General features: G+C 30.3%; 1 protein-coding gene across 6 annotated transcripts; it reads left to right on the top strand.

The window, feature by feature from the left end:
• The first annotated feature begins 1,697 nt into the window (after positions 1-1,697).
• Positions 1,698-17,355, top strand: LOC119689174. 6 transcript variants are annotated; one of them, XM_038103944.1, is made up of 11 exons: positions 1,698-1,884; positions 9,457-9,522; positions 9,586-9,663; positions 14,606-14,724; positions 14,867-15,744; positions 15,799-15,948; positions 16,008-16,136; positions 16,191-16,307; positions 16,369-16,494; positions 16,552-16,677; positions 16,741-17,355. In XM_038103944.1, exons 4-11 carry the CDS (start codon positions 14,661-14,663, stop codon positions 17,338-17,340), a joined length of 2,190 nt encoding a protein of 729 aa, XP_037959872.1. In that variant the 5' UTR covers positions 1,698-1,884; positions 9,457-9,522; positions 9,586-9,663; positions 14,606-14,660; the 3' UTR covers positions 17,341-17,355. The 6 variants fall into 6 exon arrangements, with proteins under 6 accessions (XP_037959872.1, XP_037959871.1, XP_037959874.1 ...); XM_038103943.1 differs by lacking the exon at positions 1,698-1,884 and adding an exon at positions 4,102-4,190; XM_038103946.1 differs by lacking the exon at positions 1,698-1,884 and adding an exon at positions 4,102-4,225 and having other exon boundaries at positions 16,555-16,677.
• Positions 17,356-17,688: the final 333 nt, after the last annotated feature.

The following is a 17,688-nucleotide window of genomic DNA, read 5'->3' as shown; positions in this document are numbered from 1 at the left end:
ATGAACTGCAAAACTAACTGATCTGGTAGATTAATCTTAATAATATTTTGTAGAATGTGTTGATCCCCGTTAATAACATAAAAAAATGGCTAGTTGACTTAATTTCACTAGTTTTAGAGAGTATTGTAGATTTAAAAATACTTCAATTCTACATACATATGTATGTATATTTATTATACATACATATTTCTTACTATGTGATATGGTATAGTGCCTTTGTATTAATTAGTATTAATTTCTTAATAATAAAATATCTGGTCAATTTTGTTAGAAGCGGAACGGTTTTTGATCTTATCACCTTCGATTTTCATGAATTTTTTTATGAATTTCTTTTTTTAATTAATACCCGTGTTTCGGAAAGAATTTTTAAATTTATTTCTAGGAGGTACATACCTACATACCTTCTATTTTAAACCTACTTTTAAAAGGCCGTATTTTAGGGTCTGTAAATAATGGAAATCTAAAATCTTTTGCACTGTAAAGACAAAGAATTAAATATTGTACAAATATGTACATAGTTTAAACAAGTGAATTTGTTTATTTTTGAATATGAACCGAATATAAACCGAATATAAACCGCCAATATAAAAAAAAAATTTCAAAACACACGTGGAATTTCTAAATTTTTTAGATTCATTTGTTTAGATTTATTGATTTAGATTCATTAAAAAATTTTATTAAAAAAGTAAAGTTTTCCCAATGGCATTATTTATTTAGAAGTATTCAAATTTTAATTCATCCTGTACGTCATGTTTAACGTAGTTGGACTTCATTTCAGTTAAATGAAATTTTTTAAATATGTCACAAAATGGAAGTATTTTATTTCTGATTCGGATGTATATATAATTTTATTTAAAAATTAAAATTTTTATAATGATATTAGCTTTAGAAGTATTTTTGAAAAATTATTTAACACGCAGTTCACATCTTTTCACAATATTTCATAACAATATTACTCAGAAGCATTTTCAACAAATTAATTAACAGCGCTAATTATATCTGTTAATGATTTTATATTTAAATCCTTGATAGGGTGATAAGTTTGGTAGATGTGATGATTTCGGCGATAGTATATCTACTTATAGGGTCATTCCTGTTAGTTGAAAGCAAGTATTAAAGTATCCTATAGACTGATTTTCAGATAAGGGGGAATCACTTCATCTATTAACGTCTATGCACCTATATGGTGCAGTTAGAAGTGGACTTAAAGCTTAATGCAAGACTAAAAACCCTATAATCTTGTACAGCAATGCGCATTTCACTGACGTAAAGCGGGTTGCATAAGCAACCAATGCTTGATGATAAAATTTCTTACTCAAAAAACTTACTACACCAATATGTACATCATTATTTTATAATATTTAATAACGTCTGATACATCATCTATAAGTTGGTAGAAATTTTAACATATTTTGGAAATCATTTTATCTTATGTGTCTTAATTTCTAATTTTGTAACTGTTTTGGTGAGGTCCGTGGTGTAAGAATTTATTATTAAATTTTATTTGGAGTTATATATAAGTTATACAAATGTACTGCATTTCATAACGGCTATGTTTGACCCAAACGAAATAACTGTGACTACCGCATCCAAATGAACCACGAGCTGTATGAGTTTTATTACGACATTGATATGGTTCAGTATATCAGCAGCCAGCACCTTCGCTAGTTCAGTCATGTCATGAGACTGCATGAAGATGCTCCAGCGAAAAACGTATTTGAAGCAGTAGTTGGAGAAAGAAGGTGTAGAGGTACACCGTGTTTCCGGTGGGGTGATCAAGTTAAGGAAGCAATAATCGCAGTTGGTGTTCGAGGGTAGAGCAACTGCGCACACAGCAGAGGCGTCTGGAGAAACATGTGGTATTAGGCCAAAACCCGGTAGGAGGTAAGTACATAACAGTAATTTTAAGATTTAAAGAATTTTTTTTTTTGGTAAACTTTAATCATAAGAATATATTAATAAGAAAAACATCAAAATCGTTAAAAAAAAATTAATAAAAAGAGGAAAAACAAATATTAAGCAGAAAATTTGTGAATGTATAGCATAGTTGCTATCATATAGCAATATACTTGCGATAAGCAGAAACGATTTCACTACCTTAGGACTAAAGATACAGACGAGTATATTTTTAAAATACTTATAGAAACTGAAAACTCACTGTGGAGTGAGACTGGACTGATATACGTATACTAGTCTTCATCAGTATGCGAAGGAATGCTGATTATAGAGCGTTTTCACACAATTTTTATCAGTTAAAGACAATAAATTTATGTTTGTACATATGGTGAGTATCAAAATTTTTCTACTTCTAATAAATATTTTTGTTTTTTTTATTATTAAATATTGTAATCAGACAAAAGTGTGTATATAATTTGTCTTTGAATGTTTATAAAAAATTGGGAAGAACTTTAGTACTTTAATTGACCTTGAACTCACCTCCAAATTTGAGCAATAGGCATAGACAGCGTAGCGTAGAAGAGAAAACTAAACTAGAGCAACTTTAGTTTAAATAAATTATGTTTTTCTATTTTTAATATTTTTTTAAACATGTGATAATAATATATGTGACTACACATAAATATCTTTTGCTGTTTTTTTTTCAGTGTTGTTGTAGGTCATTGATAAACACAATTCGCAACTCTTTACGCTTTGTGGAACACGCCGTTAGTGCCTGAATAGTGAAACTGAACTCTATTATATATTGCTTTCACACAATTTGTTGTCTTTATGATTTTAAATGCATGAGTCTTTCACGTATGATTCAACTGCAATTGTGTCAACGGATTTGTACTTCATTATTATACTTAGAACATTTAGTTGAATATGATATGATTTGATTTGATTTCACTATTGTAGGTGCTTTCTAAGGAGTATTTTGTTCCTTAATATGGAATTTCTTTTTTTGATTTTGGAATCTTTTAACTATTTACTAAATGCGAATATATCAATGGATTGGTGTTTCTTCATTACATCTTGAAATTCTAATTGAATTTAATGATTTAATTTTGCTACTTTATGTGCTTTAATAGGAAATGTTTTGTTCCTAAATATATATTCCTAAAAAACCGTTTCAATGAGTTTGTAATTAGGTCAGATTATTCTCACCACTGCTTTTATTCTGCTATTTATTTTTTTGGATGCTTTATTGTGTGGCGTCTATTATCTGAATATCTATCATCTGTCATCTATTATCTGTCATCTGTTTTCTGAGCTAACAAAATATCAATAAAAATAATTTGGAAAATAAACAATTTCACTTTCGACCATTTAAACGCGAATTTTAAATTTAGTAAATTTTAAATAATATTTCCAGGATCGAATGGGCTTAAAATGAAAATTCCTGTTATAATTTTTATCATTATTATTAGAAGTGACAATGGTATGCCTCAATTTCCAAGATCTATTGTAGCACCCTTTGAGAAACTCTTGACTTGCAGTGACTTGCTCTTTATCTCTTTAATTATAACGAAACGTTGTCCTCTTAGTAGTCTCTTGAACTTAGTGAATAGCCAAAAGTCACTTGGTACTAGATCAGGTGAATACAATATTAGTTTATTTTTTAGCGAAGTGATATCACAAAGAACCAATGTAGTGTGAAATGGGGCATTATATTGATGCAAAAATCTAGGATTATCTACACTTAATTCAGGCATCGTTTTGTAAACAATATAACTTAAGGTAACGATTAATACAACTTATGTTTGTTATTAAAACCAACTGCTTCAGCAGGGGTGATTAAGAAGGATCCGAGGCGGAATTGAGTATGCAAGGTTAGTCTCCCAATGGTATTACAACGAGTCTTAGGTCTATGTAAGCTCCAAAATAGATTTTAAATAAATTGCAATAAAAACTATGACACATATATATGTCCCAGTCATTTTTTGAGGAATTTGCATTGCTTACGTTTTAAAAGTACGAGTATTTATGATGAGATGTATAGACATCATACATCTCATCATAAATATCTCATCATCATAAAACTCTACCAACTCTACTGAATGAAACAGAGTTTAAAATACTTCTTTAATTAAAAATATGAATTAATTTAAAATGACATATGTCAAGAAATTTTTTTTGTTGTTTAACTAAATTTAAGTTTTTCGATATTCTTAGGAAAAATTTGATTTTAAAGTAATAGACGTGATACGGCTGAAAATATTTACGGTGAAATTATTAGAGCAGAACGTCAGGTAAATTTTATTTGTTCCGTAGCAGCACAGCCAAGGTAAGCGCTATTTTAATTCTAATAGTTGTTGCTTTAAAAGTGATAAGACTTCAGTTAGGTTAGATTGTCCTGCGATTTATAGAGACTTAGACGCATTTAGAGTAATTGACATACTGTAATATCATGCAACTATTATATGTTATGTTATAAATATGTGGGACTGTGATAAGTGGGTGGGTCTCTAGCAGATTACTATTTTAGTCACAATTTTATTACATAGTACTACGGATATGGTAAGCCCTTTTGCATAATAGGACTACTGCTAGTTGTGACATTAAATGTCTCTATTTTGGTTCTTTTAAAATGTCGCCGCAAGTTTTTAAATGTTGATCAAATTTATTTATTGAATATTGTTATAAAATTATAAATATGTCACAATATTTAATAATGTTTAACTACAGTAAACGACGTGAGTCAGACACCAACGCACACACCAATTTAAGTCCAATCGACCTTTGGACTCGTCCCCTTGAAGTGGCTAGGTTTCTTCGACTGGATCCTGGTTGGTTTCAAATCACTCCCACCCCTCCCCTTTCCCTCATCCGAACACTCACTCCCACCTTTTCCATTCCTTATCCCATGCATTCGTCTTGTAATCCTTTCATGTTATCTGCTTTCAGGTCCCGGCGGGTTACAACAACAACAACAACGTGAGTCAGAAGTTGCGGTTTATTTCTCAAACTGATATTAACACCGTTTTTAATTAAATTTAATTTTTTTTGATCTCGTTTACTTTGGGCAATCCTGGATAGAATAATTTTTAATCATTAACATCATTAATGGCGCAACTACCCAAGCTGAATCTTGGCCTCATTTTGTAATTTTCTTCCTGTACATCTGTTGCTTGTCCGTACTCCTTTTCTTGTTCCTTCTGGTGCAGATTAGTATATTTTTTTTGTCGGATTATCTATGTTTATTCTTTGGACATGTTTAATATAGTAGTTGCTCTAATTTTAAACATTTGCTTATTGGTTCACCTAACGCTTTTTGACATTTGTCGTCATATCTCAGAAGACAGAAGTCGACTTCTTTCACCAAGTATAAGGCGTGAAATTCCGCGCTTTCGTCAGATGTAATTTTTTTAATAACGAACTGAAAAAAGAGATATGTTGGAATGTGTCGATATCTTCTTCAAACACACTTTGTAACCAAAAATATAGAAAACAGTGGTAGTACACCTATTGCTGATAAGCAAAAAATACTCTTTACTGAATATTAACAGTTCTGTGGATTATGTAATAGAGAAAACTATTATATATATATATATATTATATATATATATATATAGCAGAAAACCTTGTGAATATCTCCATATTCCATGAGCCAAGTATGTATTATATTACACTATAAACACAGAGAAGATACAATCTATCCTTTTATATTTTATAAGAGAAATGCATGCGTGCTATATTCTGTCATAGAAGATATCTTTGCTTCTTTTGTGGGTGTAGTTATATAGTTATAAAAGTTTAGAAGTTAGCTCGTTCAATGTTTTTGTGCTGGGTTTGTGAAAATTTTGCATTTTTTTGTAGTGATACGAAGTTGTCAATTTTAAGAACAAATACTTTTGTGAGATTTAATCGTTCTTTCGCTATATATTCGGATTAAATAATTGATGTTTTTGTTACGAGCTATTTGCTTCATTAGATTGTTTATCCATTTTTAAAGATACTGATATTATACGATGCAAAATTTGCGACAATTAATACATGGATTCGTTATTATAAGATGCAAAACTAAATAATTAAGTATCGAAGAGGATCTTTTGCCAACTTGGTGAAAAAAATCAGATTAGCTACAGAAGCTAATAATAGTGATTATGAAAATTAATTTTGTATTATAAAAACTATAATTATTTTTTGATTATAATTTGATTTATTTTTTTGACCATAACATTATTATTATAAAGTTATAATATACTTAAATTAATTTTTTTAATTTTCTGTTCGATTAAGATCTGCAGAGCTTAATACGCTATTTTATTTAAATTCTTCCTTAGAGTGTGTATATTGAACCATTTAAAACAACAATACGTCTTAGTTTTTCATTTTTCTTATTAGTAATTTTAATTAAAAAATTGATTATATTTTTAATTAATGATAAAAATGTTATATTGAATAAAACAAGAATTTCTGCTCTAATCGTTTTTATAAACATTAATTTGTTTCTGATCCATTTTTAAAGAGTATCTGGTGAAGTTCTATGAAATGACAGACCAAATTATTGGCAATTATTTTTTTGCAATTCGTCAATAAAGACCATTTCATGATGAATTTCGTAGTAATTAAATATTTATTTTATAATTTGAACTGTGTGTGGGTGTAAAATATAAAACGACAATTAAAACCCAATCAAACCCAAAATAATAAAATTAAGTTGACATTATTATTTTGCTTTCTGTCAAATTAACAACATTGATTGCTGTCAGTTGAAATAAAAAAAAAAATTAAAAAAAACCGGGGTTCAAAATATTACAGATGGGTGCCATTTAATAGGCCTTTTTTCCAGCAAATTTCATGTATGTCATGTTGCCAACAACAACTACAACAACAGCTCTCTAAAAGTAAGAAAAAATAATCAGTGTGCTCAGTTGAAAATATTAAGTGGCAAATAATTGATGAAGTGTAACCCACCATTATTTTTATTCATAGAATTTCTTTAATTTCTCCTTTTCCCCTTTATCGATGTGCAACCTACAACGTTCCGTAGAGGGTTTAGAGTTGGCCAATATTTTGCCCTTCGTTACTCTGCCATGTTGAAGGTAATTTGTTACTTTTGTTACATTTTTAAATTAAGGGCTTGCGTCTCTTCAACCCTCTTATTTTTCATGTTAATAAGTGAGTACATATTTAACAAAATACATATGATGCCTTAGTGGGTTGTTTTCTTTTTTTTGTGGGCGTGTAGCACTTTTATTTAATTTTATTTGAAGTTCTTTCCGGTAACAATAGCACAAATCAAAAAAATTAAAAGTTAAATATTGTGCATTATAATTTTTAAAGTGTGCCTGTCTTTACTCCTTCTCCGCCTCTTTAGTACAAAATTACGTGAAGTTATATGAATACGCACTATATCGGAAGAACGCTACTTTTAAAAATTAAATTTAATATTTAATCTGCATATATACACACATATTAAATATCGCTTTTATAATCAGAGACGAAAAGTTAGTTTTTGAATTTTAAAACTGCTCAATTCTGGGTTACGAAATATACACTACACTGTAACTCATAATTGCAGTCTATAACATAATATGTATGTGAACCCTACATATTGATTATGCTTGGCTCACTTAAACAGATCTTTAATAAATATGTGAAATGTCTGTGCTATGTTATGTTAGCTAGCATGCACGGACTCTATTCTTTTAAGTTATTACATATGTTGATATTAACAGTCTATTTATCCGGGAGTCACATTTCATTGGATCGATTAAATGTAGCACAATCTTCTCGAATAAAATTAATTGAGTCAATAAATAAAACACAGTTGTATTAGCAGGTTGGATCTTCATCACAATGTATAACCCATTAGAAGTCATCATTCTTTTCTTAATTAAATATGAGTTCATTTGATTTGAAGTTATCATGGGGTTTTAAGTAACACTCTTGGTAAGGGAGAATTCCGTTAAGATTTCTTCAGTTCAACTTCAAGAGCTGTTATAGTTATTGTTAGTAAGGTTTTGCGACAAGAAAATACATTGTAAAACCGGTCGCAGCTTTTTTTATATCAGTAATGTAAAGCATATTCTCAAAAAGTCTTATACGAGATTAAATAAATTGTCAATCTCTTTAATTACAGTCAAAAACTCTATGACAATAAATCTATATTGGAAGAAAAGAAGTAATAGCGTGAAAATTCTTTAAACCTAAAATTTTTAATCAAGTGCACTATTGGGCTAGCCATATGGCTATTTCGAATACTGTGTGAATTCTGGATTCACACAAGAGTTTTGTTTAAAATTTTAGTTGTCAAAAATTTTAATTTTGCATTGAAAGCAACAACAATTGACAGCTAAAATTACAAATACGACTGCTAAAATTAGAAACAAAACTCTAATGTGAACAGTGGCGCCGCTAGGCGTCGGCGGCGAATTCTATGGGAAACTGCTGCTTTTAAAATTGAATTTGTTAGACTTATGCAACGGTATAAATACAGCTTCTACTATGTTAAAAGAAGCTTCTCAAAGTTAAAATTGATTAAGACCTAGTTGAGATGTTCGAATAGCTTAGACAGACTATCGGCATGGGCGGGTTATAACATACAAGATTCGAAATTTGTCAAGTATTGTTGTTCATAACTAAGTTTGTTCTCGTTGGACCTTCCCGTCAATCTTGTTGGAAATACTACTGCATTTTTTGGAAAATGATAGCAACTCTGGGAATACTATTTTTAAGAAACCTTATATGAAATAAAGTAAATCGTCAATTACTAAAGATAGAGTCCAAATAAGAGAAATAAAATTATTTTTATTTTTATTTCTCTAAGCGGTGCTCTTGCTGGGAATCAGTATTAGTATTATGATTTCTGGAAGTTATCAGTTATGTATAGTATATTTTTAAGATGTTTGATACAAGATTAATTTAAGAGAGAAACTGAGCTATTGTATATTTTGTAAAATGTTTAAATATTCATCGTATACATGGTAGTGTTAAAGTGTGTATTAAATATGATAATATGTTTGTAATGCATTGAATAGCCAATAAAGTACATAGGATGCATATACATAGGTTGGAAAAACAAGATATTCTGGTGAAATAGTAAATGAGGTCTTGCAAAAAATCTATTACTATGTCATAAACATCAAAAAATGTTCATCAAATAGGTAATCTGGTTTCAACTGCTGCACATAATTCCTGCACGTACACAAGCCCCATATCTTCGCCACTGATCTATCACATTTAGAAGTTCAGTATGTGACATTATCTGTAAGTTAGTATGATCTTACAAACTTACACAAAAAAACTTTAATTGTTATAATGTGTCCGTAGTTATTCTTTTCGGATACTTCTTAAACAGAATGTATATTCTGAGTTGTATTCTTGATGTGTTCATTTAACATCTTTAGATTTGAAGGTAAACTTTTGTCTTATAATTTGGTAGCCTTTTATTTGTCACTTAATTTAAAATTTCTTTTTACGGTTAAATAAAAAATTTTAACATGTATGCCTTGATTTAAAAATGACAGTTTAATTTCTTAAAAGCAATATAAATTGTTTTATTTTTTATAGTGTTCTTGAAGTATCGTTGCGAACCGACAATTTGGAAGGACAGACGGAGTAGCAGCGTTTATATAAGTAAGTATGAATTGAAAAAAGTTTTTAGCATATTTTATTATAATTCATCTATTAAATTAATAGATCGAAGTCTTAACTTTAGGAAATAAATCATACCACTGCATCCCTGCTCTCTCCACGGGGGAATCAATTGCGTCTACAGTAAGTACGTATTTGTATAATTAATTATAATCACATAAAGAATACTTTTATACTGAAAAATAGAGTTTGCAGAAAGTTTTAAATCTTCTCTTTATAAAATATATTTTTAATTGATTTCCCAAATATGGTAGATGTAAAGTGCACCAATCATTCATTTCCTAGGCCGTCTAGGACAAACAATTTCACATGACGGGTAATGGGACTAATAACATATGTTTTTATACCAATGGCTATTTCAGTCATGTGGTCATCCTCCACGATAAGAGTTCCAACAACAATTAAATTTGTTTACAAAATAATTTGTATACTAAATATGCAGTGTTAGGACTATGAGGGTAGAAGCATTTTGCGAAGTTTTAAGGTCTTTCAAGTTTTATCCGACTTATGTGTGTGGCTTATAGGCATCATATTGTAACACAATACTTTTTCTCTTGATTAATTCCGCCACTTCTTCGATTTGTAATTTTAGTAGCTGATAGTAAAGCATCACTCCTTTTTGTATTTGTATATGAAAATTATGATCATTTAATCTTTTTTTCCTAGTTCATAAAGCAACGAAACCTAGAGTTTTTTTAATCAACTTTCGCAAATATTTTAAGGTAGTACTATCGTTCATCTTCAGGTACTTAACAATATCGTGATAGCTGACCTTTTTTTAAAAGATTTTTAACTGAAATTAATTTTTGAACTTAAACAATAATAGTACTTTACTATAAACAAAATTTCGATATATATATGCGATTCATACATTTCAAGCAGACATTTGACGAAAGTTTGACAAAAAATTTATTCTAGAAATGTTAGAAACTCACTCTACACCACCCAAACTAAGATGAATGACTCTACTAATACTAAAAACCACAATTTACAATTCTTTAAAAATCATGTCTTGAAACGCTTTCTAATATTGTAAGACTAGGTGTTATATTGTCCCCTAATATTTTCAATATCATACCCTTGATCGCCTGTAAAAACATATCTAAAATATGAAGAAAATGACATGTATTTAATGAATCGGCAAAATGCTATAGGATGAATTCAGGACATAGTAAAAAAATTTCTCCTTTTAAGAAGTTAGAAAGAGGATTTAGATAGGGATGTCTAAGATGAATTTTTATTTATTCATCAAGAGCAAATTTATTTATTGTATCCCGTAAAATAAAATTTTTTTTTTACTCTTTAAAACCTCTATCCTTAAAGAATCAAAATATGAAAAATAATTCCATTTTATTGAAAAATGTAATCAAATTATCTGCTATATCTAAAGTAATAGAAAAAAATCTGTGAGATCAAACTTACCGTTTCACAGTGAGGGAATCAAAACTAACTTTTAAGGAATACGGGGAACGTCTAGGAAGTAAAGAAGGAAAACTGTTAATTAAATAAAAATATTTAAGTGTATTTGTCAAAATATAAGGAGATTTTACATGACCAATCCCATGTACTCTCCTGTAGTGACATAAAGCGATATTCATAAAGAGGCAGAACCAAGATAATCGTTTCAAACTTGCAATCTTTCTAAGTCAAGCGAAAAGAGAAACTTTTTGCCTGACCTAATATTTTATATTTTTGTTTTTATTTTTGCTTTGTCCGTCTACTCTAAGGTCTTGTGGTATTAGACATTTTTGTAAGACCGTTTCAGTAAATGTATGCTCTGGTATTCTAGAGACATTATTTTTTTTAAATTCTCTACTATCTGTCTTAATATTGGTGGCAAATTTATATTTTTTCTTATAATTACTACTGTTTGATTATATTTTCTTATTATTCTCATATTATTTTTCTTTAATCATTCAAAAATTAAAAGAGTCAACTGTTTAAATATTATTTTTGGTGGCTATATATAATCTCTCATATTAAGAAAGAGATTAAATATTTACGTAGTTGTCTGAAAATATAAAAGAAAATAAAAAATTTAATTTTTCCCAAAATGCAAGTTATAATGTACAGTAGACTCTGGGAATAACTACCATAAAGATGTAATTTCATAGCTTTTCGTTGTTTTGAAATCAATATATACATTAGTCGTTGTATAGAGAGAACATTTTTCATTTGTTTACTTACAAAAGTATTATCGGACGTTATTAAGAGGGCTCGATATACTAAGTATTCGCTAAATCAAGAGTCTACACATATAAACTAATAGATGTCAAAATCATTGTTTACTGTTTTCTGTAGCAAATACTTTATATGATAATGAATGAATTTTTAAAAATTTTATATTCGATGACAAGAAATCCATTTCGAATAGAAAGCGGAGATATAAAGTAGGTAAGGAAATGTTTAATCAAGTACATACATAGTTTGACCGTACAGCTGTTTCGAATGTCGTCAAATAATAATTATCAGTGGACTTTGAAAACGTCTGTTGGCTTAATTGTTCGTATATAATTTTTGGACTGCAAGTCTCACAAATTGAATGAACTCTGTCAAATTTGAACTGTGGACTCGCACAGTTCATCAAATTTTGAGCTCAATTTTTATTGTTTATTTATAAGCAACTATTGCACTTGCTGTATTATTTATTCAAACTTCAACACTATTGTTTGTGAAATACTATGGCCGCATTTGCACAGCGAAGTCGGATAGAATATTTATTTAATCTCCAACGTCAACTAAGTATTAATGGTTAGATAGTCATCTTGTAAGTATGTTTCGTAGACGAAAAATTGTCTACGACTTTATTTAACGGACTGATCTAAAGTTTTTTACAGTAGATTGGTTTAACAGGAGTTTGTTTTGGTAACCGCCGAAAATGTCTTTCAAAATTAATGTTCTGTCAAAAATTCTATTAGGTTATTAGCTTCACTTGTGTCTCAGAACTTTTGTTATTAAAAGAAATTATAACATTTAGAGTAAAGTAGTCCCGAAGGCTATTCAGCAGCTAATAATATTAAGGCATCCACAAAACTATACAGTTTGGTATTGTTCATCATGTTGTTGGCATGATTAAACAATAAAACCAAAAATTAAAAAAAATTGAAATGCCAATAATATGTCTTTAATATAAAGTATCAAAATGGGCCCTTAGTAGCGAACTGTCAATTCAACCAAAATAAAATTAGTGCTTTCTTCTAGGAAGTATAAGATTCCAGAATTCACACTACCTATCCAAGGAGGTCAAATTCTGGCGCTAATACTTAGCTCTTATAATTGATAGAAAACTAAATTGGGGACCGAATGTTATTGGGCGAACTCAAAAGACTATGGTTGCTTTTTACTGTTGTAGAGGCGCTATAGGAAATGGATGGGGACTTTTCTCGAAGGCCATTCTATGGATATATAATGTGATGGTAAAATCGATTCTCCTGTATGGAGTAATATTTTGGAGAAATACTCTGAATAGGTCAACACTATGCAAGAAACTGGAAAAGATTCAAAGGACTACACTGATGGCATTAAGTGGAGAGTTAAAATCAAAACCGTCACTTGCCCTAAATGTCATCTTTAATGTTTTACCCATCGGCATCACTGCAAAAGGCGAGGTGGCTGGGGCAGTTTTCGAAATAAGGAAACTAGGAATTGGAAGAAGGTATGGATGGGAGCATGATTCTATCCTTAGAGAAATTGACTTCATTCCGGATACAACAGATTACTGTACTACGATCACAATCATGAACAGAAATTTTGAATTATTCATTCCTTCTAGAGAGATGTGTGAATGCTAATTTGTAAAGAGCGATAATCGCCTTAACTTTTTTACAGATGGCTCAAAGTTAGACAAACAAGTAGGAGGAGGAGTATATTGCCTTTAGATCTCAGTCTGTGTTTACTAGGTTACTGTAGCGTTTTTCAAACTGAAGTATCTGCTATAGGATTGACTGAAACATAATGTTACCTCCGTTAATTATATGAATATATTTATTGATAGTCAGGTAGCTATAAAATCTTTAAACTCATCGTTCATAAACTCGGGGCTGGTACTGAATTGTCTTACATTACTCATGGTGATGGCTGAATATACCAGTTTTTTGGGCCCCTGGACATAGAGACATCCAAGGCAACTGTAAGGTAGATGAACTAGCAAGGCATGGTACGGCTGCACAAATTCTTCTGGGAAAATAAAATGTAGGTATACCACTTGCTTTCTATCGGCATCGATTAAATTTATTGGTACACCGGATGTTTAGGAGAAGGTGGTCAACGGTGACCAACTGTATTAAAACCAAGGAAATTTGGCCAGAAATTAATAAGAGATGATCAGGGGAACTAATCAAGCTATTCCGAGCAAACCTATCTAAGATAGTGGGAATTATCACGGGACACTGCCCGTTAGGAGAACATGCCGTGAGGCTGAATATCAGGGACTCTTTGCACTGTATATATTGCATGGAGAATAACGAAAAGGAATCACCAATACCTTCTGATATAGTGCCCTGCTTTCGCAAGAATAATTTTGATGTATTAAAAATTAAATATGCAATAATATCTGCAAATATAGTATTTTGATTTATTTTACATGAGGAGGGAGAGCTTCAGCCGGTTGGGCTTCGCTGGCTACACGTCTGTAGCCTTGGAAGTGAAAATCGAATGTAAAATCCGTCACATACAGTGTTGGTTTTTGGAAAAAGTTGTGAAGAATGAGAGTTCATAGTTTTGGTTTGTAAGACATGTTTCCATAATAGCTAATTGATCTGACCAAAATCAGTTTTTGTCAATAATGCCATAAATTAATGTTTCTTTTAATGCTTTAAGTTTTACAAAATTTCACTAAATCCAATTTTATGAAAGAATACTATTCACATTTGACTATTGCTGACATTAATAACCGAATATCGATAATAATAATCGATTAATATTTTTGTAAAATCTATCATATTTTTAAGTTGATTTAAAATTTTTTTAGACAAATAAAAGAATCAAGTTAACATATTTGAACATTTTTATAAAAACTTATATTATAAATTTTAACTAAAAAAAACAGTATTGTATTAATTTTCAGCTGAAAAACTTTGTATATTTTACCATAAAGAGTTTTAACATCAACGTATTTTACAATGAAGATTGCGAATCTCTCTGTTCTAGTTTCTATATTTACTACATTCGTGACACTGATTAAAGGTGAGTACTATATAATATTTATATAAAATATAAAATTATATTTATAATAATTATTTACACGGATCGCTGTTTGATTTTATTTTTAGGTCTGGTTTAGGTACTATTTTTCACAAATAAGAAATATATACGTTATTTTTTTAAGGTGATAAACATGACTCCGGTAATTGGTTGGAACGCACTTTTTACAATGATGATATGGATGAAGGAGGTACACGATCACTGAAGTCGTATTCAGCTGACGAACCTTTTAACAATATAATGGATGCACCATCTTTGCTGGATGATGTGGATGAAAATGATTTCTTTGAATTGCCAAAAAAGAAGAAGTCCAAACATGAAAAGTCACATAGATCGAACAGACATAAACATCACAAGCACAAGTCCAACAAAAGGAAAACCAAAAGTAATAGAGTCAATAAGCTTCATACAAAAAGAGGCATGAATGCTGATGAAGATATGTCTGATTGGAATGATTCTGAGAGTTATTACGACGGTAATAAAAAAAGGCATCACGCAAGTCACAAGCATACAAAACATAGTAAACACTCCGCACATCACATCACTAATTCTGAAATTTATGATCCAATCGAGACCTTTAGATATGAAGATACTAAAGACTTCTATGAGGAAGATCCAAATCAACGTTCATACTTAAAACGTGGTAATGATACCAAAAAACATTCAGATGAATCCAAGTATTTGTATATACCGGTCGAAACCGGAAATGAATTCCAACCGATATCTGATTTTAATGAAGAAACTAATGAAAAAGATCTTTCCTATTTGGCAACACCAAATAACGACAAGGCATACGAAAGCTTAACCGTTGCTAATGAAACGACAAAAAAAGGCGTCGTTAACGCTGAAGACCGTGTCCAAACACCAGGATTTGATGCCGAAAAAGATGAGGATACGCAAAAACAAATAATAGCTCTGCATTCTCAAATACAAAGCTTCATGCCATTCTTTAATGATTTAGCTATAATATCAGAATCGGCAGTATTCAAACGCCAACTACAGGTAACTAAAATAACATTTTCAATATAAAACAATTTTTCCTTTTTTCTTTTCTAGGAAAATACAGTTGAACCACCACATGCAATTGAAGAACGTACAATATCAGAGTGTAGCGAAGACAGCATGGAGAAAGATGGTACTAAGCTACAAACCGACGAATCGGCCATTAACACAGCTTCATCAATATTTGGTCAATATCAGGAAAAGGTGATTAAATGAATTATTTAAAAATAAAAAAATTTACTAATAATATAATTACTCTTAAGGATCAAGCAGTTGTCACATCTCTACCAGCTAGTCAGTGCAGCGCAACAGAAATTGACGAGGAACCCAAAACTAGTCTTTTGTCGTTAATAAATGGGGAGTTATTAGCATCGGTACAGCCAATTCTCGAGGTAATAATGAAGTTATTAAAATAAATTTTTTCTTAGAAACTGCTTAAATTATAGAAAAATGCTGTTATAACACCAAGTGCAAATGAGCAGGATGGTAATGATAAGGCAATAACAACAGGAACTACAGCTCAAAATATGTTTGCAGTAGATTCTGCATATTTAGTTAATGAGGTAATATATATTGTAAACATTTTTAAATAAGATAATAAATAAATTAAACCAAATTTAAAAGACGAGTGATACTGCAATACCAAATGCTGTTCAAAATAAAACTTTGGGAACTGCCCTTTTACAAAAGCAAGATAAGCTATTATTGCTTAATGATACCACGGCCACATCAGCATCTCTAGTTTACAAGGTAACCAATTTAATAATATTTTTTATAGAATAAATACTTATTTGTATTTCAATCTAGCAGAAGAAAGCTATTGTCACACCAAATACAGTTAAGACACGCAGTACAAGTGCAAGCCAACAAGAGGGCGGTATATCACCATTATTTGAAAACTCAGCATTTATAACTGTATTTGAAGTTTCTGAGGTAAATAACCAATTAACAGTTTTTAGATGATTAATTTATTAAATATATTCTTAAAAACACCAGAAAAAAGCCGCAGCTCCGTCCACTGCTATTGAGCAGAATACTACACCAACTATGGATATAAAACCACTTGATAATCAGAAAGCAACTGACATAATTGCAGCAGTATCAGGTGCTGCTAATAAGGCACAGGACGAAATTGTGACAAATACCATAAATAATACAACTGCAGCAAAAGTTATTCCTTCATCTGCATCAAATATTACACAAAGCGCAATGGATAATCAAAGCGCTATTGTTAGGGAACCAACAACAATGACTTCTATAAATTTGTTTTCAGAAACAATAGATGCAGTGACCACTATGACATCATTAACAGATAACAGGAATACAACAAAAATTCGCCGTCACCATTCCTTTGAAGCTGTTTTATCAACTGTTAAGGACTCGATTAACTTAAAATTATCTGATATTGTTGCTTTCACAGAATCAGTCAATGCATCTAACGCTAAATCGCCGATAGTTCCTCTCGCACTAGTAGCAGTCATTCCTGACGAGGCTGGCCCCACAACACCAGTCAAGGAGACTGCTATTGACGACAAGTCAAAAGTAAAAAATGTTGATTTGTTAACAAGATTGTACAGTTTCTTGTTTAATCTTTAAATACTAAGAAATGTTTATTTATTATATTGAATTTTTAAAATTTATTTTGTATTTAAAGATTTTGTAATAAAAAAAAAAAAATAGTTCTTAGTTCTTCATGTATAAATATATAGGAAGGAACCGATTAATTTTTGTCGCTGTACGACAATAGTCGTTAAAAGCAATAATATAAAGCAAAAGATTTAAAATAAGAGTAATGTTTATCGATCTAACACATTTTTAACATATTTAATAAATCATTTACATTTACATATAGAAATGTATATAGGCACACCTATTTCGTATATTTTTACTTACTAAGAGTGCTCATCTATGTTAAGCATATAAATTTATAAAATGTATAATTTT

The sequence above is a fragment of the Teleopsis dalmanni genome, chromosome X (assembly GCF_002237135.1).
Source record: "Teleopsis dalmanni isolate 2A chromosome X, ASM223713v2, whole genome shotgun sequence".
NCBI lineage: Eukaryota > Metazoa > Arthropoda > Insecta > Diptera > Diopsidae > Teleopsis > Teleopsis dalmanni.
Note: the sequence above shows the minus strand (reverse complement) of the source record. Positions and strands in the feature narration are given on the sequence as shown.

Excerpts from the sequence above, each read along its gene's own strand:
- LOC119689174 (XM_038103944.1), top strand. The coding sequence starts at position 14,661 with ATGAAGATTGCGAATCTCTCTGTTCTAGTTTCTATATTTACTACATTC. Across the intron at positions 16,308-16,368 it reads CTGCATATTTAGTTAATGAG|ACGAGTGATACTGCAATACC; the intron begins GTAATATATATT and ends CAAATTTAAAAG. Across the intron at positions 16,678-16,740 it reads CTGTATTTGAAGTTTCTGAG|AAAAAAGCCGCAGCTCCGTC; the intron begins GTAAATAACCAA and ends TAAAAACACCAG.